General features: G+C 39.1%; 1 protein-coding gene across 3 annotated transcripts in view; it reads left to right on the top strand.

Annotated features, from left to right (window-relative positions):
* The window catches only part of LOC123867819 (zinc finger SWIM domain-containing protein 8 homolog), a 29,812-nt gene extending 11,729 nt beyond the window's left edge, over positions 1-18,083 (top strand). The window contains exons 12-27 of one of the 3 annotated variants that reach the window (XM_045910088.1): positions 57-217; positions 1,031-1,248; positions 1,557-1,650; positions 2,036-2,227; positions 2,938-3,099; positions 3,606-3,862; positions 4,246-4,413; positions 5,297-5,409; positions 6,056-6,153; positions 6,816-6,993; positions 7,707-7,924; positions 8,438-8,581; positions 9,350-9,618; positions 9,976-10,224; positions 10,573-10,722; positions 11,079-18,083. In XM_045910088.1, coding sequence (XP_045766044.1) covers positions 57-217; positions 1,031-1,248; positions 1,557-1,650; positions 2,036-2,227; positions 2,938-3,099; positions 3,606-3,862; positions 4,246-4,413; positions 5,297-5,409; positions 6,056-6,153; positions 6,816-6,993; positions 7,707-7,924; positions 8,438-8,581; positions 9,350-9,618; positions 9,976-10,224; positions 10,573-10,722; positions 11,079-11,145 — 2,738 coding nt within the window. In that variant the 3' untranslated portion in view covers positions 11,146-18,083. Of the gene's footprint in view, positions 1-44; positions 218-1,030; positions 1,249-1,556; positions 1,651-2,035; positions 2,228-2,937; positions 3,100-3,605; positions 3,863-4,245; positions 4,414-5,296; positions 5,410-6,055; positions 6,154-6,815; positions 6,994-7,706; positions 7,925-8,437; positions 8,582-9,349; positions 9,619-9,975; positions 10,225-10,572; positions 10,723-11,078 lie in introns of all 3 variants that reach the window. The other 2 variants (XM_045910087.1, XM_045910089.1) reach the window with 2 other exon arrangements.
* Positions 18,084-21,678: the final 3,595 nt, after the last annotated feature.

Genomic DNA, 21,678 nt, shown 5'->3' with positions numbered 1-21,678 from the left:
TCCTATATTCGCTATATTCATTACGTTTTATGTTCCTTATAAAGTTTGGGATTCAGGTGGCGGCGGCGGAGCGGGCGTGGGCGCGGTACTGAGCGCGGCGGCCGAGGCGCGTCGTGCGCGGAGGCGACATGCACCGTCGCCGCGCGTATGCGCCGCCAGCCACCGCCTGTCGTGCCTCGCGTCGGCCACGCTCGCCAAGTGCGCCTTCCTGTGTACCGTGAGTATACTTCAATGAAGCCACACGATGACACGCCTGAGCAGTGCCGCTACGTCATCCTACATAGAAATCGATGTTCTATGCCATACGACGTCGTGCGGCACCGCGCCGCACGCGCAACGACAAGGCGGGGAGAGCGTTGCAACGCCATACTCTCTGCCGGAGCAACAACGCAGTGCCGTGTGGCACTCAATACTCTACAGCGGTGCGGCGCCGCAACGCACCAGAAACGCATCATGTGGCTTCAGTCTTAGTCTTCGTGCCAGGTTGGCACGGTGCTTAACGCGGTGACCGAGACGCAGCGAGCGCCCTCTATGCTCTATCTATGCTATGTGAGGCAGGGTACTTATAGTTGGTACAGTTGGCGCTAGTCTCATGTCTTACTGCAAGGATTAAGACCTTGAAACAAAAAACTAATGCGTAAATCAATAACTCATCTACTGCATAAGTTTTTTAACGTGACGCTCACTGTGATTTATAATTATGAATAAAGTAACAGGACAGAATAGTTGTAGTAGGAAAAGAGGTACTCATAGGTATATAGTCACCCAACAGAAGGGAAACATTTTCTTTATCTCATTTGCATTTGCAATAAGAGTGAGAAATCATAAAAGCATAAACTGACTGCCCAAAATATGTATTTTTATTGGGTCTTGATCTGTAGATGTATATCTGAAATATTCATTTAGGTCTTCTCGATAACGAACGTAGACTCTCACTTATAAGGTTTTATATTTTATGTTGGCTACTTTATTTTATTGTACTGTATTTTATTGTATTTCTTGATATAAAATCAACCAACTTATTGCACAGGTCCTCGCAGAATTCAACGAGCATCATGAACTAGCGTTCCGAGTAGGTTTATACGCATTGGAGATGGCTCGGCCGCCCGCCAGCACCAAGGCGTTAGAAGTGAAACTCAACAACCAAGAGACTGAGCTTGTGGCCTTGTTGAAGAAACTGCCCACTGGGCCCGAACAACTTGTGTTAGCGAGAGAAAAGGCAGAACAATTGCGCGATGGGACGCTGAGGTACCCTAATCAACCATATTAATATCATTAATGCGAAAGTGTGTCTCGTCTGTTACTTTGCACGGCCCATCCGTTTAAATGTGTGTTATCTGTTACTTTGCACGGCCCATCCGTTTAACCAATTTAGATATAATTTGGTAGAGAGATAGCTTGCATCCTGGATACAGATATAGACTACTTTCTTTCCCGTCAAAAGATTTTTAAAAAAGCTAAGTCCACGTGGACGAAGTTGCGGGCCTCATTTATTTGGTACAGAGATAGCTCTCATTTTGTAGTGTAAAATTCATCCAGTCTTATTGTCTTTTCAGAAATCGAGGACCTGCATTGCTACCGATTGCGCTTGCAAGTTTCTTGTTCGACGTGCTTGTTTTGCCTGCTACAGACAAAGAAAATAAACATCCTGTAAGTATACATGTAATTATCTTTATTCATAAATTAGCCATTAGTGTGTGTGTGTGTGTGTGCGTGCAGGCGTCCATACAAGCGTACGTGCATGCGGGCGTACGTGCATGCGTGCGTACGTGCGTGCTTGCGTGAGAATATACTCAGGCTTAGTACCACAGCCATTTTGAAAGAAAGAAAAATGTATACTTAATAATGCTGCCTGCCTCGTAATAAAAATACAAGGGCACGTAGCGCTGATTTTTAGTCAGAAGCTCTTATCTAGGTGACGCCACGGCTACATAAGAAACTAATTTAATTAAAACTATAAATGACTAAATGTTTAGGATCATGTTTTTCGAATTCCGATCGGACTATTGTACAACCACCCTTCTCTTTTTACCAGACAAGAGTGCCGTCAGATGAGATGTTAGGATTCGAAGCGGCGGTAGCAGCGTTGGGATTGAAAGCGAACGTTTCGGAAGCCGACCACCCTTTGCTCTGCGAAGGGACCAGGCGGCAGCGCGGCGAGTTGGCTCTCACTTTGCTCTCATTCTACAAGGATGACCCTGTCAAACTAGCCAGGATCATGAATAAGGTAAAAACTAACGGCGTTATTCCAAACTGTAGTGTATATTAGGCGTATAAATCTGTTGCTCCCACTCTCTTACTATATGAAAAAAAAGGTGACAACAATAGATTTAACTACTGTCAAACGTAAAACACTGTTTTGTAGTAACAACGTAATTGTAGAGGGCATTGATCAAAATTCTTCTTTAGATTCGGACTGTCATCTGAGTTTAAAAGTATTGTCGACCGATTATCCATATCATAACTTGATTTTGTAAAATATAATTTTCGCGTTTTGATCTACAACTACATCAAGTTTTCACAAATTACTCATTAGATAATATGATTGACCAATAAAAGTTACTTTGATGATTGCTTGGGCCTATGAATCATATGAAAGCTCAGAGTCACTCAACAGGTGGTGGAGTTTGAAGATTATTTTCGTGATACAAATCAGAAATGTGGAGATCCGTGTGCGAACCAGAGTAACCATAGTTCAGCTGGTTGCAAAGCTTAAGTGGCAGTGGGCAGGGCACATAGCTCGAATGCTAACTATTTAATATGCTATATGTTATGTTACCAAATGTGTATATTATTCCAACCTACTATTTACTTAAAAGAAACTCTTTTAGAGCTCTTTTTGCTTGGTTTTTGCATATTCTGTTTAGACCGCCGGCCTTAGTTTATAGTCTCCTTTACTAAAAGAACAGATAACGAGCAACAAAACAATATTTGCAGCTACTAGATCGTGACATCCACCAGCTGACGAAGGGCCCGATGGTCAGCATGTACTACACTAACAACGCGCGGTTGGCCGCCGCCTACCGAGCTGAGCCCACGTACAACCACCCTGTCCATTCTATTCATACGCAACATTCTGCTCCCGTTATACCACCGCCAGTAAGTGTGAACTTAATTAATATTCTTTCTATATCACTGTTTAATATTATTTTTATTGTACATTAAACACTTGAAAAGAGCAACCACTGAGTTTCTTGCTGGCTCTTCTCGGTATGAACGGAACCAGTGGTAAATTATTTTGACGATTCAAAAGTACTTAAAACTTCTTTAGGTGCGTTGGGCGATTTCGGGATGGATAAAAATTTCAAGGTCACGTCAGGCTATGGAAAAATATCTTAACTACTGAGAAAATAAAGTTTAAATTTAATTGCAGCAAAATCAAAAGTATTTATGTTTGAATATGCACATTGTAAAATAATTCTTGTTGCTAATTTGCCAATAAAAATTACACTTAACAATAATTCAGTACCACCAATTTTAATTTCAAAGCGTTTCCGCTTGAAGTACTTGCTGTATTTGTGTGAAGTAAAAATAAACACATTGATTAAAATGATTACGAAGGAAGATTTTCACTAATTAACGTATAATGTTTGTTGTGACCACAGGCACCACCATGCCCGCTCGTGGGTGAAATGGATCGGATGGCGGTTGCCGAAGGCGGCCCATCTCCGCCCGCAATGCCACATTCATCGCACCAATCTCATCAATCTCACCAGTCGCATCAGTCGCATCAATCGCATCAGTCACATCAATCCCATCAGTCTCATCAAGCGCATCAGTCACACCAAACGCATCAGTCACACCAAACGCATCAGTCTCACACCAACACGCACCAACAACTCCCCAGACTTAAGGACTCAAGGTCAGTACATATTACACCGTTTTCTTCAGATGAAGCACATTATTACTATAGGCCTAGCAATTAACTTTTTTATTATTCAAAATACAATTTTTACCTATAGTTGTTGACTCCAGCTGAAACCACTATTCTCTCTCTGGGCTGGTTTCCGCAATTAACCGTTTCCGTCTGTTGTGCATGTAGGTGAAACCACATACGTTTATTTGCTGGAGTCCTTTGGAATGGAGATAGATTATAACCTAGATTAACACATAGGCTACTTTTTATCCCGGAAAATCAAAGAGTTTCCGCGGGGTTTTGGAAAACGTAAATCCACGCGGATTAAGTCGCGGGCACCAACTAGTAAGCCATATTTTTTTTTTGAAATGTGTATGTATTTTTTGTAGATACAAAGGCAAACGGCTATATCCATCAGTACCAAACCAACCGTCCGAAGCATTGGCCCACTTTATGTTCGAGCTGGCTAAGTCTGTACTGTTCAAGGCTGGGGGCTCGTCCAGCACCAGTTTGTTCACACAGACGTCCTGTGCGAGGGAACACCATGGACCACACAGGTGTGAAAGCTTATTAATATGACATTAGTGTCAATGTTTTTTTGTTCTATCAGTTACGAAAGTTGAAACTAAGATCGCTATATTATTTATATCATCATCAAGAATATTTAGGTCTATTTTACTCTGATATTATTCTGTTACGACGCTCAAATTCTATCAACGTTTGTGAGATTATTTATCTTATATTTAAGTTAGAACAGCAGTATAGAAGCGCGGTGCGGCACATCGCGACAGGGCGCGTCAGCGGAGTGGAGCGGCCCTTCCTAAACGCACTGTAATGCAGCGGTGCGACAGAACGCGGCTGAATTATTCACTTGTTGGTTATCTGATTAACAATTTTGACGAATTATCAAGGCTGAGATCTATAGAACGTACTTTGACTTTGCTCAGACTTAAGTTTCAGTTAAAACGAGACAGATTTATGCCAGCGATATAACGGTGTCTCATTTTAACAGTGTCTTAAGTCTAAGCAAAGTCAAAGTGCGCTCTCTAGATCTGAACCTAAGTAATCGTGGTGGCTTTCTTTTGTGAAGAGGTAAAGTAACAAAAGAAAATCTTGCGGATTCTACTTATCTAACCTCCGCCACGCCGCGTCGCTCCACTGGCGCTAGCTATGTTGCACTAGCAAGAGGCGTGACGCGGCGTGTCAAAATATGCTCCGGAGCCAACTCTGGCGCCCGCTCTGCTGCCCCGTCGTATATTGCGGTTGGGGTCATATAAATCAATAGAAATAACATTTTTCATGTCGCATCACGCCACGCCGCTATAGTGCGGTTCGAACATAAGCCTACACCTTTACCATCCATTTCAACTTTGGTGACGCTATATCGATGTGTAAATTTTAGTATTGCTGGATGTAAAAATGTTTTTCTTTTTCTTTTAGAGGGTTACATATGGCAGCATTTCAGTTGGGCCTTTACGCGTTAGGTCTACATAATTGTGTTAGTGCGAATTGGTTAAGTCGTACATATTCTTCACATGTCAGTTGGATCACAGGTTTGATACAATTTTGTGTATTTATTTATTTTTCTATCTCTAATGGCCAAATAATATAATAAATTGCATCTTTCTACTTAAGAGCGTCGCAAACGCTGTGTGCGTTTACTTACATTTATGGCTAAGGCTAGGGGCGTACGGGCGGTTAAATGACCGTTAAGTTAAATAGCCTCTTCGATTTATCATATAAAATTATTCGTTAAAATTACTGCTTATGTTTGTACTCATACTTTGCCTTATGGTCTATGGAGGCTATTTGACTGCCGGCATTTAACCACTCGTACGCGCTTAGTCTAATTCTGTAGCACACAATGTCTGAACTCTGAACTAAATGTATTGCTATCCCTTTCACAATGTGCCTTGCGGAAAAAGACAGCATCGCCTTGCAATGTTACCAATGCTATCTTTTTCCACCACAATCAACCACATTCTGTTGTACGGACAAAACGCTAAAAATCAGCTATTCAATGTCAAGAATGTACTTCATTACATTTCTTTGTTTCATTATGGCTGTTAATGTTTCATAATATCTAAAATTTAGATTGTGCTTTGTTTTATTTATTTTTGATTGTTCACATTTATTTTGCTAACTGTTTGTAACGCAGAGATGTCGACTTTTATAAGCAGTAATAATTTTTCACCTAAGGACAAGCAATGGATATTGGAGCCCCAGCTATTTTATTCCTGATCGACGCTTGGGAGGGTCACCTGACGCCACCTGAAGCAGCTGGAATTGCTGACAAGGTAAGCATGGCCCAGTTGTTATAATCGTTTTAGAGTATAGGTGTTCCATTTCACGAAGACCATCTAGCTATGTTTGTGTGAGTGCACACGTACGCATTGTTGTAGTGTGCGTGGCGTTGAGTTTCAAACGCGACGCGGTTTACATTACGCATGCAAACGCATTAACGCTTCTCGGCTTACTCAACTACTACAACCGAAGCTGAACGGTCATCGTGAACATCTATATTAAAGTATGGATTAGAACAGATGACTGTTATTTTAGTATACTGTATATCGATATATTGTACTTTTTGAAAGTTTACTGTGTGGATAAGGCCTTATAAGAATATCCCTTAGTAAAGTGTTTGTAATAGTAATAGAGACCGACGATCATAAGGAGGTAGTGGGAAGTGGGTGGATGAGAAAGGCGCTCTTGGGAAGGCCTATGTCCAGCAGTGAACGCTAACATGCTGATTGATTGAGAGTGTTTATATACATAGGTAATATTTCGCCTCAGGAGTCCAATTAGAGACCTTCATATTTTGCAGCCACAACTTATTGTAGAGTTTCTTCTAGTATCATCCATCATGCTTCAATAATATAATTTGTAATTTAAAAAAAAAGTCATGCGTAGCGTCATAAGTAAAGTACTAGACAACAACTATCGTATTCGTGTGTGGCAGGCGTCGTCGGGTTGCGACGTGCACATGGTGCGCGCGGCCGCGGAGCTGGCGCTGTCGGTGCTGCCGCACGCGCACGCGCTCAACTACAACGAGATCCAGCGCGCCGTGCTGCAGTGCAAGGAGCAGAGCGACGCCATGCTCGAGCGCGCCTGCCTCACCGTCGAGGCCGCCGCCAAAGGTTAATTCCTCCCCTTTGACATCTAAAATTATAGTGATATTACTAGCTGATGCCCGCAGCTTCGCCCGCGTGGATTGGTCAGATCCCCTGCAGCATCAGGATTGAGGAGTTGGACTCCAAATTTTTTATGAAACAATGTCGCAAAGTTCCTCTATCGATTAAAAAAGAAATGACGCAAATCGGTTCAGAAATCTCGGAGATTTCGGTGTACATAGGTAGAAAAACACAACTCCCTTTTTGAAAGTCGGTTAAAAAAGTAGCCTATTTTACGCCCTGGTCAATCCTCTACTTGCCTGTGAAAGTCCCGTCAAAATCGGTTCAGCCGTTCCAAAGATTAGCCTTTTCAAACAGACAGACAGACAGACAGACAGACAGACAGACAGACAGACAGACAGACAGACAAAAATTTTAAAAACGTGTGATTCAGTTATGGTATCGTTCAAATAACCATATGAGCTTAATATGAGGTAGTTATTTCGAAATTACAGACAGACACTCCAATTTTATTTATTAGTATAGATTATTGAACTTCATATAACTTATACGGCACTATTTTAACCCTCGCTTATCGGTGTTTTATAGGATAACTTTTCGATCTTGCTGCTTCAAGCTTGCTGCGACGATGTGCACACGTAGCTTATGTAGAGAAGATCTCTATTTTTAGTATAACTGTACATTTCGTTGTACTTTGTAACAATTAAATTATTATATAGGTGGAGGAGTATACCCTGAAGTGCTGTACACCGTGGCACGCTACTGGCACGAGCTATACTTGCGACAAGCGAGCGAGGAGGGCGAGGGCGCGCCCGAGGAGCCAGCATACCGCGCGCTGCCGCCGGTGGCCGTGCCGCTGCCCTACCCGCTGCCGTACCCCTTCTACCCCTACCCGCCGCCCGCCATCTACCAGCTGCAGGTCACGCAGCCCGCTCACGTAAGTACCGAGCAAGTCAGCGATAAGTGTGCAGGTATGATTGTGATCAACACATTTTAGCTGTCAAACTTTGAAGCTTGGCCAGCAAACGTCAAGTAAAGAAATACTGGACGACCGTATTATTATACTTTTGTACAGCATGGGAAACGAAATGTTGACCGGCGAATCTATAGCGCAAGGGTTTCGTTAAAAAAGTACTTATTTTTTTAATTAATTTTTCTTTCAGTATTGTGTTGTTATCAAAAATATGCGTGTGTGCGAGGCGACCCCCCGCCTGATACCCCGATTCCCATCTCAATCTATCGCGTACTGTAGTTTAATAGTGATCTGTAAATGCTTTTGCCGATTCAAAGTAGGCACTTGTAAAATTCTAATTAAATAAAAATATTTTGAATTTTTTGAATATCAAAAATAAGATTTCTGCGTAGGCACATCGGCGTAACTTACAAAAGTGGTAGTAATGTATATTATTTCTACTTGACGTCAAGTGTAACAGTTGTTGTGTGGCCACAGTTCGGCGGAGCGGGCCCGGCGCACCCCGGCGCGCCGTTCGCGCTGCCGCCGTACTTCGTGCGTGGCATCGTGGCGCCGCCGCACGCGCTGCCGCAGCACGTGGCGCACGCGCCGCTCGCGCACCCGCCACCCATCGCCGTCACGGTGAGCCTCCTCTACACCTATCATCATCATCATTCTCATCATCAACAACCCATTGCCGACCTACTACTGAATAGTGAATACACAGTGCAGTGCATAGTCGAACACTGGTCAAGTGTAGATTGCCAGAATTCACGCACTTTTGAGGACATTATGGATAACTTTTTGGCATGCAGGTTTTCTCACGATGTTTTCTTTCACTATTAAAGCATATATTATATATATATGCTATACTATATGCTATATACTATATATTTCATTTAGCTCGCAATAGATATTTAATTTAGCTTAAAACGCATATAACTCAAAGAAATTAGAGGTGAGTTGTTGTATAATGTTGTAAAACGAGGTTATTAATTTTCTGAAATAATGTCGAAAATATATTTTAAATATTAATTATTATTATCAACTTTTTATGCCGGAAAATCAAACAGTTCCCACGGGATCTTTAAAAACCTAAATCCACGCGGACGAAGTCGTGGGTATCCTCTAGTAATGAAATAAATTCAATATAAAATAAAAAAGTGCGTTTCATACATACCAAATTTCGCACTCCTATATCAAATTGATCTCAAAAACTCTTTCTTCTTTCATTTTTTTTTTTGAAACAAGGCATGGTTATTCCAGTTTTCCCGTACAGATAATAGAGTCAGGGATCAAAAACAGAGGTTATATTATGTATAAAATCAAAAGTCTGGTTTTTGAGTTGAAACAGTTTTATTCTGAGCGTGTAATTTGATTTAGAAACACTTAAATGAATCATTAAATCTGCAGCACCCAGCCCCAATTCCGCCCCCATTACCGGCGTCGGTGCCCACGGCTGCCGTGAGCAGCGTAGGCGTGAGTGGAGTGAACGGAGTGGCAGTGAGCACTGTGAGCGTGAGTGGGGTGAGCGGCTCAGTAGCCACCAACGTTGGCTCGCCGGCACTGCCTCAAGCCCAGCTGAGGAGACTGTTGGCCGCTTACCGTGTTGGAATGTTGGCTTTGGAGACCCAAGCGAGACGCGTACACGATGACCGCCCACAGAATAAATTTGGAAGGTAAATAATATATAAACACATTTACATATATCAGTTAGTATTCAAATAAAATATTGTTTATCGTTTAAAAACAAAGGTACACGTATCTTCTGCATATTAAATTGTGCAATACATTCTCATGATATTATATCAATCTAATGTCTCTAAGCTAGATATATGTACATTACACCATGGCACAACTGGGTCTATTTCTGCATCATAATAATTTATTCTGATCGTTGCTTTTGTATGCCCAAACTGAAAATCTGTATGCAATATGTAGTATGAACTATTGTAAGTATAGCATTAAATAAAGAAATGAATATTTGTTGTTGTATGATCCCGAATCCGAATAGCTTTATTATTTTCAAAATTTAGTTTCGTGTCATCCAGAAACCCGCCGTACGGCGAGCACGTAAAGTGGTTGCTGCGCATCTCCAAGCGTCTGGGCGCGCAGTACCTCCACCAGTTCTGCGTGTGCGCCGTCAACTCGGTGGTGTCGCCGTTCGTGCTGTACGAGCTGTGCGTGGAGTCCGCGCACTGGCTGGCGCGCGGCGGCCCGCACCACCTCGTGATGCAACACCTGCGCGGCACGCTGGCGCCGCTCGTCCACAAGTGTCAGCAGATGTGAGTACTCCCAGCTGCCTTTGTACGCGGCTCCGTTTCCACAGCGCTGTAGACGCCGTGCACGAATGTACAGGTAAAGCCCTTTCATATGATACCCCACTTGGTATAGTTATCTTAGAAAATTATTTGTTCATGAACATATTTTAATTTTTTTTGTGTTTCAGATTTTTCCGTTACTTGTGCTATAAAACCTACCTATCTGCCAAATTTCATGATTCTAGGTCAACGAGAAGTACCCTATAGGTTTTCTTGACAAACACGACAGACGTACAGACAGACAATAAAGTGATCCTATAAGGGTTCCGTTTTTCTTTGAGGTACGGAACCGTAAAAAATTGTTTCGTTCAGGTACATCCAGTGCATACATCAGAAGCTGTACCACCTGACGTCGGTGGAGTACGAGGAGTTCGTGGGCATCGTGCTGTCGGCGCGCACCGCCTTCCAGCTCACTCCCGAGGGCAACACGCAGTTCAAGGAGTGGCTCGCCTCGCTGCGCAGGTATGTACTCTCACCATAGTATACTTACTACTGCTTGACCGATTTTGGTGCGGTTTTTTCATACGTTTTCTTGAGGTCTATTTTTTTTCAGTGGCTATGTAATTTAGTTATACACTTCGAAAAGTGTAGACCAAGTTACTGCATAAAAAATGTCTAATACCATTTTATCTGAAAGTTAGCCAGTAACATTTAGTTGGGCACATTTCGTAGTAAACAACCTAAATAGCCTTGGAGCAGATTTTGCATATTTTAAAGTTTGAGATTTAAGACCACCACTGCAGTTTTCATGCATTAAATTATTTTGCTTTTGAATTATGAGTGATAGATACAAGTACAGAGAACATCGGTCGTTACAGATCTAAATCGTGCAAGAAGGACCTGTGGACGCAGCTGAACGCGGCGCTGCAGACGAACGGCAAATGACGCCGGCAGCCGATAGTTTGTAGGATGCGGTGCGCCGCGCGCAAACTGTCACACTCCCGGCGCTGGCCGCGCTGCCGGCTCGTCTACCAGCTGCACACGCTCTAACGGGGATCCACACATCCCGACAGGTGGCGCACAAGCGAACCGGCCGTACAGGTAGTATCATCTGCGGAACCGGCTATACTGAGCTGCCAAACGCCATAATTTAAGAAAAATGTCATGTAAACGTGAAACCTAAGTAAGAAACTGAACATGACAGCTTGTATTGGCCGGAGTTCTTGTGGCACCCTCTAAGATCAATTTTTCTTGTGGATCCCCATTCCGCCCGCGCCGCCCGCGCTAGCGATGGGGCAAGTCGATTCTTGTTAACTACACTCGAGCGGCCACGCACACAGCTCCAGCAGTTACAACTAGAGAATGAGCATCATTGCTACTTTTAAAATTTTTTTTTTTGGTCAAATTATTTAACAGTAATATCATAGGTGATTTTTCACGAAAAGCGATTTTTCCAATTTTTTGCACTTACAAGTTTACTACATTACTTTAACTAGACGTTTTTCTCTTACGCAGCGATGCGAGTGTTCTCGCTCGCACACACTTTAGTGTATTAGCTCGGGTCGACGACTATGCGCGCGTGTATCAGAAATGTGAAGATTTTTTATTTAAATAAACTATAAGTGCTTTTAGATCGTCAAATTAATCTACCACTCACTGCACTGGTTCGGAATGATCCTTCTACTGAGAAGAATTAATTAAAAAATAAAGCGGGATATTTTCAAACTCATTGAGATTTTGCTTCGTGATTTTTCACATGCTACTTTTAGTAAGGCAGCAAATGCTACATATGAAATACGACAAAAGCTGCTAGAGTTGACGAGTATTATAAATCGACTCGCCCCATCGCTATCCCGCAGTCGCCGGACTGTGCTACGATCATCTATCGTAGTACAGTATCTATCGTATCTTCGTATCAGAGTTGACATTGATGCACTACAAAGTTCAGAGTTAATGCAAATCAAGATTACGACAAAATGAAGTTTATTTGTTTTCGCGGCATTAGTGAATAATATTGTTGTAATGGGATGTTGCGTAATGGCGGTATCGATTAAAATTATTTTTAAGTACATCTCAGCGTTAGGGATGTTGCCAACTAATCAAATCAGCAACTATCAAACGTCAAATCGCGCGCTTAGTATGGGCGCTTGCATGAAATAATGAATGTGACGACATATTTGACGTCCTTTTAAGTTTAATCGGTAATTTAAAATGGTTATTACACTCAGAACTTATATTATATTGTAATGGTTACTATGTATTTTCGAAGACCATAATCACTAAGAAATAATAATTTATTTTTGATATATGCAACATCCCTATTATGATGAGTTGTACCTTAAAAAGCAGTTAATTTTCATTTGATACACTTTAGATCTCATTTAAGGTGAACAAAAATACTGTCTTTTCGATTAAATGTTGCCAGCTCCTGGGATGCCTCTAAAAATATATCGATCTATATTGCACTAAACTTTCATCTCTTATATTTTGAAGTTTAGTAGGAGTCAACTAAAAATTAGATTTTCATTTTGAAAGTATGTATATGAAGGACAGCTAGGTACGCCGGTCGGCATTTTTGGGACCTGGGAAGAAGTACATTTTTCAGGATTTTTAGAAATTTCCCCTCTTCTCTCACCGATTTTTTAATATTTCACTCGAGCCAAGCCGGAGCGAGTCCGCTAGTCTCGCGTCTCTAATGTAATTGAAACTCGCATTGGGAGCTCGGAACATTTAATGGTCTGAGTTTATAAAAACTTTATTCCATTGACAACTTACAAATATTGTCAGACAGAACAGAAAAATCCAGTTTTTTGATAGTCAAATAAAATTTCCTGTAGGTGAATCTTGTCGCCCGCTTTTAGACTATATATCTTTACGGTGTGTTGCAATAAACGTCACTCTTGACGCGCGGCTTTCTGCATAGTTCATAATAATTTTGCACAAAAGATTTTAAAATCATTTTGTCACTTCACATCTATATGTTGATAAACTACTAGTCATGGGTTTTTGGAAATTTATCGGTGAATCTATGACTGTCACTGAATTTTTATCTTGTTTTTATTACTTTATAGGCTAAGAATTTTAATACCTCTTCATGCAAGATCTCTCGGTAATACTCTATTCTGGGAGAGGTATTGAAATAAATAATAAATGACGAAAATGTTTATCATTGAACCGACATTCTTTTATATGACGCACACTTTAGCTGATATTTTTTTGTGTTGTCAAGAAAGATTCAGTTTTGATGGGCATTTTTGGTTTAATATTAGGTAATTCCGGTAGGTACAGTAATCGACTGGAACTTGACTCTTGAATTGCTCAATATTTTTTTTTAAATTATGATAAAATATTTATGCAGATAAGAAACAATGAAATTATAAAAACCATCCATATTTGCAGTCGTTTACTGACCCATTGCCGTAGCATAACATACAAAAATTAAGTTTTAGGATGGTTTTATGCAATTCGTTCAATTCAGCACGCACGATTGTTTAGTTAACAATAAACATTATTAAAATATACGTATTTTGAGAAGTATAGAAGTCAGTACTAGTCATACTCGGGTAATATAAGTGGGAGAAAGATTTGAAGAAGTAGAATTTAGAACTCAAGTTTCATCACAAATATTGGTCAAGATACGAATTGAACCTTTTGGATAGAGCCGCTCTAATTACTTTGTACTGTGTTGATATGCTCACTTAACATTAAAACGCAGTGTTAGCTAATTTGTTTGAGATCTCCGATACTTTAGAACTTTTAAAACTTTTTTTTTATATTATTTAATTATGATCTGACTGGTTATATTTAACAAAATAATATTTCTAAAATGTGTATTTTGAATGGGTACGTAAAGGTATAATTGGCTTTTGGACGTACTCTTAGTTTTGGTACCTAGAGTTGGATTCAATGCGATGTTAACGACAAGATCTGGTACCATCGTTTGGGTTGTACGTTGTCGGTTGTCGCGGTTCGACTCGCTGGGGTCGCCTCGCCTGAGAAAAAGCGGCGAGATTAAAATTCAAAATTTACAATAGTCCATTTTATATCGATGATCGGCTAAGAAGTTTCAAGTGACCTAAAATAGTCATTAGACTACAGATTATTAGACAGATTGTAGATGACGACCGTCGATTCACTATTTTTGATATAATCTTGTCGAAATTTGCAGTTTCATGGATGTTTAATTAATAAGGAGTTGCGGAAATACACGTAACCGACGTTCGATTAACTAGAGTAACTTTATTTACAAGTTTATATGTATTATTATATTAGTATTGTAATGCAAAGTAGCATCTTGAGAGCCTTTGAATATAACTATATTATAACTAATAGGAGGACAGCTGGTGACAGCCCGCTCATTCCGATGTCAGACGAATTTTCATCTAATTTCATTTTTTTTTTACCACGTTAGACAACGACGCAATAAATTAAGTGCACCAAACTTGTTGTCATAATATTATTTTGCTTAATTAGACAAGCAGTTGCATCATAACATGCGATATGTCAATATCAGGTAATGGCTATGAAATAGAATTTAAACCAAAAAAATTAACATCACATAAAAAGCAAGGATTTTTACTGTATTTTTGTCGATAACTGTCTTTAGCGTATATAAAAATCAGATTTCTTATATTTGAGTGTTTGTGATTATTTTATTAGTATATTGTATTTAGGTATATTTAATTATTTTGCATGTTGTTTATACATTCTTACTGCTTTTGTTTTTACATGATAGTTCCACTTAGTTCTTTTTTCTTTACAGTTATTGTAGCTTTTAAAAAAATCGGCCAATGCGAGTAGAACTCGTACACAAATGGTTACGTACAAGAAATAACACTTTTTATTTAAACTATTGGTAGTAATTTTCACATCATTTCAATAGAATAGGTGAAATTTTCACACATTCTGTGAAAATTTCACCTATTACGGCTCACGAGTTACAGTCAGCTGACAGACAGACGCGTCTGTCAGCGGACGGACAGCGGAAGCTTGGTAACAGGGTCCCGTTGGCACCCTTCATGGAACTCTGAGTTAGGGGTCTGTAAAATTAAAATGATGTTTAGGGTCTGTAAAATTAAAATTATGTTTCCCGTCGGTAAAATTGTGTTTTTTGAAACAATTCATTTGAAGAGTTCTTAGTTTACAGTCCTTCCGATTTTCCCGTATAGGGTCTGCAAAATTAAAATTATGTTTCCCGTCGATAAAATGGTGTTTTTCAAACCATTCATTTAAGGAGTTCTTAATTTACAGTCATTTCGAGTTTCCTGTAACGTCTTTAGCTAAAATTACACGCTTATTCAGTCGTTTAAAGCCACTTTTTCATAATTTAACGTTTATGGACACGAGAAAATTCAAAATCTATTCTATTTCTGACATTGGAATGATATTGCTGCCAGCTTCGGCGTCGAATAGTTCAATATTTTTAATATAAGGTATAACTGTTTATGCATTCATTAAGCGTGGATGTTCTTTGCATTCAGTAGTTAGTAAATTTTAGAATGCTAGTTAGTATAAATTCACGTTTTGTAATCGGATGAATCGCTACCACGACCCTTAAATTCGGCCTTTAGAAATGCAAAGTTTAGTGAATGTTTATAGTTTTCTGAGAATAAGTGAATAACCCAATGTACTTACATACTGACCCCACACCGATTTTTGTATTACCGACACGTTAATAATGCACTTTGAGATTTACACGGCTAAAACCATGAAGCTGTGTTAGATAAGAAATTCTAGATATTTCGCCTATTATACCTAGTAAACAAACCTATGATATAATTGGATAATGTAGCGCTAGATGCAATTTAATACATTTTCGTATTAAACACGTAAAAATATTTCATAATAACTTGCCGTCCATGATTATTTTGCGAATCTATATTACTTTGCGACAGTAAATACTCATCCTACATACATAAGCTAATTTGCCATAATATATTTAAATTTGAGCATTTCTTATTAAATATCTAAATTGGTGACTGCTCGATGGGCATTATTAACATTTTCTGGTATCATTAAAGCATTCAGACTTCGGTTGAAGAGTGCTTAAAGTAAATTCGTCTCAAAAACTATTTTTACACTAATATAAAACATACTTATTATAATATAATATTGAAAGAAAGATAAAATATATCGTAGTTTCATAATTATAAGACGTTAGTATGAAGCATATTTTAATTAGTCGTTTAATGCATGTCATAGATGTAATTAGCCCAGTGTCAAGCAAGATTGCGTAAGTGTTTTGGTATTTTTATTTGCAGAAAATTGATATTTTACATATCAGTTAAATTTCTGCTATTGCACATACATGCACTGTATTCGCTAATCACGTTCAGTTTGTACCAGTGCAGTGCTCGAAACATTCATCACAATTTTAAGCAATGTAGAAACAAAGTCACAACCTTATCGAAATAACTGTGGATTAGACATACATTGTTACGAGAAGTTACTTTGTATTTTAAAGGTAAATGTTTTAGTAGTAAATTGTTGAATAAGATTAATTCACTATCTGAACAAGAAAAAGAGATTGTCCCGTCTGATCTGCGAAGAAAAAACTTGTATGTCTTCTGCACAGTTTTATCTTTCTGTAAAAATGGGCCTCTCGATTGATATACATATTATATATGATATGATAATTCAGAAACGATGAAATGCAATGTTATTTCTCTGGTTACTAAGTCAGACCCAGGTGTATAAAATATACAGTTGGTAGAAGTCAAATTTTTATGCATAATAATTATTGAGGAATAAATCTACGTTACATCACAATTGAAACCTAAACTATTTATTAAAGTAGAAAAATGATTAATTAGTCTCAATGATGCATAATTTTATACATCTGGATTGTAGTTTAATTATACACTTTGTAAGTGTGTTGTCCGCCTATTAAATTTGTAACCATTACGATTGAAATGGCTACGCGTTAGTGTACGTAATACTTTATATATTATTGTATGTTCCATATCGCATAATTTTCAATTTGCAATCGACATAGAGGCACAGCTAGGAACGATCCTTATTGTTCGTTTTTTGATTATTTATTTATGGCTGTAAATGAATTTTAGTATAATTTCAGAATTTATAAATTTTTTGTCACAAAGTTGAAGTGTTAAGTTTTTAGTAAACGAAACTCCTTTGAATCGTTCTGGTAAACGTCCAACCGTATGAGAAGCTGTAGATTCTAAAATAGCGTTTTTTACAAATTAAACAGACTACGTTTACTAAAAAACTCACTCTGGGGTACAGTTGGAGCTGGCCTCCGTGTCACTCTTGCAGGACTAAAGACTGACAAGAACGCTCTGCGAAATAGTCAAAACGAAGTCTTAATTTAATATCAGCGGAATGTCTGTAAACAAATCCCATTGTTCGTATCACAGTTGACATGTTTTGGAACAGTTTCAGATTTGTTTTATGACATCCTGTATTTATTATAGGAGTGCCCATACATTTTAAATGACTAAATTTTAAGCACTAGTGTTCCGTTGTCGCAAATGGTTGTAATAATAAAGTTATTATTAATGATTAGTAAAATGATAGACTGTTATGCACGATTTCTGGTTCAACCGTGTCGACTCTTACACGCATGTTGTCGCTTTCCATGCAAAGAAAAGTTTTGTTGTTGTGAACACTTTGTGATGACAAGTTGGTATTGATTGGCCGTTGCATGTGAACCCACAACGTGTGAGTTTATCAAACCTTTGGTATATTTCCTATTTGCAGTACATATTATCTTTCCACGTTTACTATGTTTTTACTCGAACTAAACATTTTGACCTCTTAGATAATTTTAATGATTACTTTTATGGATACACCTAAGTCTTTTTTGGCAAAATATTTGAAGTAACATTATTTAATTATTCAATATACTTATTCTATATTTAAGAGCTATGTGTTTTATTTCGACTTATCACTAAACAAATTAAATAAATTACATGTATTACTTTTATTACCGTTAGTACTTACCTTCATTAGAGTAAAGTATTCACATGGTGCCTACATAAACTTAATGAAATAGTTTTGACCTTGAGCTCAAAATAAGACAGGCAGATTTATATGGACATGCAAGATGTCTCTATAGAAGTTCTCCAATTATAGAAATGCGTTAACTTGCATTTGTAGTAGTTGCTGAGTTATGGCGCAACATTGTTACCGTCAGTATGCGCTTACATGTAGGGATGCGGAAGGATCCTCTGCCGTGCCGTTCCGCCAGTGGGCGTCGGGTCTAATATGTTTTGTTATAGAAGACAATCCATATTGTTGGCAATTATACTTAATGCTTTGTCCTTGAAATTAGCATATTTACATTATGTAGTTAACATGCCAATTTCTTCGGACAAAGCCTTCGTATAGTTGTGATAGAACTTCACATTATGCAGGTATAAGTTCGTTCAATCATTAATTATGTAGAACAGTTAATGTGTAAGTTCTTTGGATACCTAAGATAAAATCAGGAATCGTTTTTATTTAGAACTAGAGGATGCCCGCGACTTCGTCCGCGTGGATGTAGGATTTTGAAGATCCCGTGGGAATGTAAGTATGTGGGAAATGGACGCAAGCTACCTCGATACCAAACATACAAATCGGTTAAGCAGATGGGTCTTTAGGAATCCTGTGGGAACTCTGATTTTCCGGGATACAAAGTAGCCTATGTCCGTCCCCGGGATATAAGCTAACCCTGTTCCATATTTCATCAGAGTCGGTTAAACTGTTGCGCCGTGGAAAGGTAAGACAGCCACACTTTCGCATCTATACTAATAAATAAAATTGGAGTGTCTGTCTGTAATTTCGAAATAACTACCTCATATTAAGCTCATATGGTTATTTGAACGATACCATAACTGAATCACACGTTTTTAAAATTTTTGTCTGTCTGTCTGTCTGTCTGTTTGAAAAGGCTAATCTTTGGAACGGCTGAACCGATTTTGACGGGACTTTCACAGGCAAGTAGAGGATTGACCAGGGCGTAAAATAGGCTACTTTTTTAACCGACTTTCAAAAAGGAAGTTGTGTTTTTCTACCTATGTACACCGAAATCTCCGAGATTTCTGAACCGATTTGCGTCATTTCTTTTTTAATCGATAGAGGAACTTTGCGACATTGTTTCATAAAAAAATTGGAGTCCAACTCCTCAATCCTGATGCTGCAGGGGATCTGACCAATCCACGCGGGCGAAGCTGCGGGCATCAGCTAGTCTATAATATAAGTATGGATAAAGTTGCGGATGGTCTCAATAACAAATCAAACGTCGCACGTTAACAAAGCGTGAGAGCGAGCAACTACTTATTGCGTCAATTGTGTGTTATCTTTGAGTAGGTACCTACTTAGATATTTCGTAAATAGACCTATAATTTGATTACCATTAATTCATATCTTATGTTGCGAGGCTAATAAATAAATATTTAATCCGTAATCTTGTACGCATGTATAGGTATACCTACCTATTACCTAAGTATGGAAACGGTGGTATATCTACTGGCTAAGAATAAATATTAGCGCTTATACGGTAGGGAAACAAATCTCTGTAAAGCAGGTCGCACACGCCGACTTTTTGCAGCGATTCATAGCGACGGTCGCAAAAAGACAAAACGATAGTCGCGAATATTACAGCTGCTGGTCGTAGGGTATACCTTCGCTCACGTAACAATAATTTTGCATTGGTACTATCGCGATACAGGATCGATACAATCGCGCGATGTAGTGACTACCTCTGAACGTCTGTGATTGGTACCTACTACCTAAAGCAAGATGGACAAGATCGAGACCGCGTTGGTCGCGTTGTCTTTGTTGCTGCTTTTACTTTTGTAGGCACAACGTGGGCAACATAAAAAAAAATATTGGGTGGACCGATAATTTAATACAGAAAGTTTGGTAAATCAATACTATCGCTCGTTTACATCGATATATCGATGTAGCACAAAGCAGAAGTGATGTCAAAATGATACTAAGTATGCGATTGTATTACCACTGAATCGCTGCTTTCGCTCGTTGCAAACGCGACTAACAGCCAAGAGTAGCGATACAGACGGCGTTAACGAAACGCGCTACTGAATTGCTTTCGGACCCGAGAGCCAGTTGGATTGTTATGTATTCGATAAAAGCTTAAAGTTGGTATGGTGGCGTTTTTCTACATTGCCTGAGTACGTACCAACCTAAGCCTTTTCTGTTAAACTTGAAATTGAAGTAACAGATCTAAAAGTACAATAGTGCTCGTCCTTCTCTAAGTGGTTCCTTTAGGTAAATTGTGAGCTTAGGTAAAGGAAAAAAGATACCTACTGACTTCACTCTGTGTAAGTATAACCACAAAATTAATATACCCACCTATAGGTACCTAATGCCCGCAATTTCGTCCGCGTGGACTATTACGAATTTCAAACTCCTATTTTACCCCCTTGGGGTAGAATTTTCAAAATCCTTTCTAAGCGGATGTCTTCTGCTAGCTCTATCTGCATGCCAAACAGCCCGATATGTCCAGTAGCTGAGTAGTAGGTGAACTGTGCGTTGATAGAACAGTCAGTCAGTCACCTTTTCCTTGTATGTACTTATATAATTAGATAAATACTTAGAGGTTGGTACCCGAAAGCGATAACTCAATAAATGCGATTTACATGGCTCGAGGCACATAACAAAAATATTTACTTAACCTATTAATAAAATTATTATCAGATGAGCAAGAAATACGAATAGATAACTACCTAGGTACTACTTAATAAAAATTTATCCGTATTTAGGTACAAAAGGCGAAAGCGTATCTGACTGTTTATCTGTTACCTTTTCACAGTGCACCTGCTTATCCAATTTTGATGAATTTTAGTAAATTCAACTAACAACTTGCATCTCGGAGACAGACATACCTAAGTTGGGTAGGTACTTTTTATCCCAGAAAATCAGAGTTCCGAAAGGGATAAAATAAAAACCTAAATCCACGCGAACATAAGTCGCCGGCCGCCGACATCATCTCCTCGGTCGTAACGGTTGATTTGTAGGTAGGCACCTGCTACCTACCCATGCAGCATTAGGAGTTTGAACTAGTAGTTCACGTCATGGGAATGAAATTCGTGTCTGAAGTTCCGAAGAATATTCGGTTCAGTAGAACGAAGTAGGTAGGTACCTACCTACCTATAAAACTTTTATAAAAAAGTAATCTAACATTTTAGAAGGTTTTTATTCAATCAATATTTATTCTCAAATCGTCAAGCGAATCAACCAAGTAGCACCAAGTAAGTAACTTTTAGAACTTCGTCTGTGCTGGCGCGCGTGTTGTGCCTTTTTGGAGTGTTTTTTTTTTTTGTTAAAGTGGCCGGTTTTTGTGTTTCACTGGTGTTTTTTGGTGCTGGAACCATGCTGGAACTGACTGGGAAGCGCTCTAAAGAGGCGCCGCGCGTATGTCGGCGAGCGCCGGCACAGACGAAGTCCATAACTACTTAGTACTTACTTATATTGTTTCCCTAACTTGTAAATAACTACAAACTTGACATTGGC

This window comes from Maniola jurtina, chromosome 8 (genome assembly GCF_905333055.1).
Source record: "Maniola jurtina chromosome 8, ilManJurt1.1, whole genome shotgun sequence".
NCBI classification, from domain to species: Eukaryota; Metazoa; Arthropoda; class Insecta; order Lepidoptera; family Nymphalidae; genus Maniola; species Maniola jurtina.
This window is presented reverse-complemented; position numbering and strand designations above follow the sequence as displayed.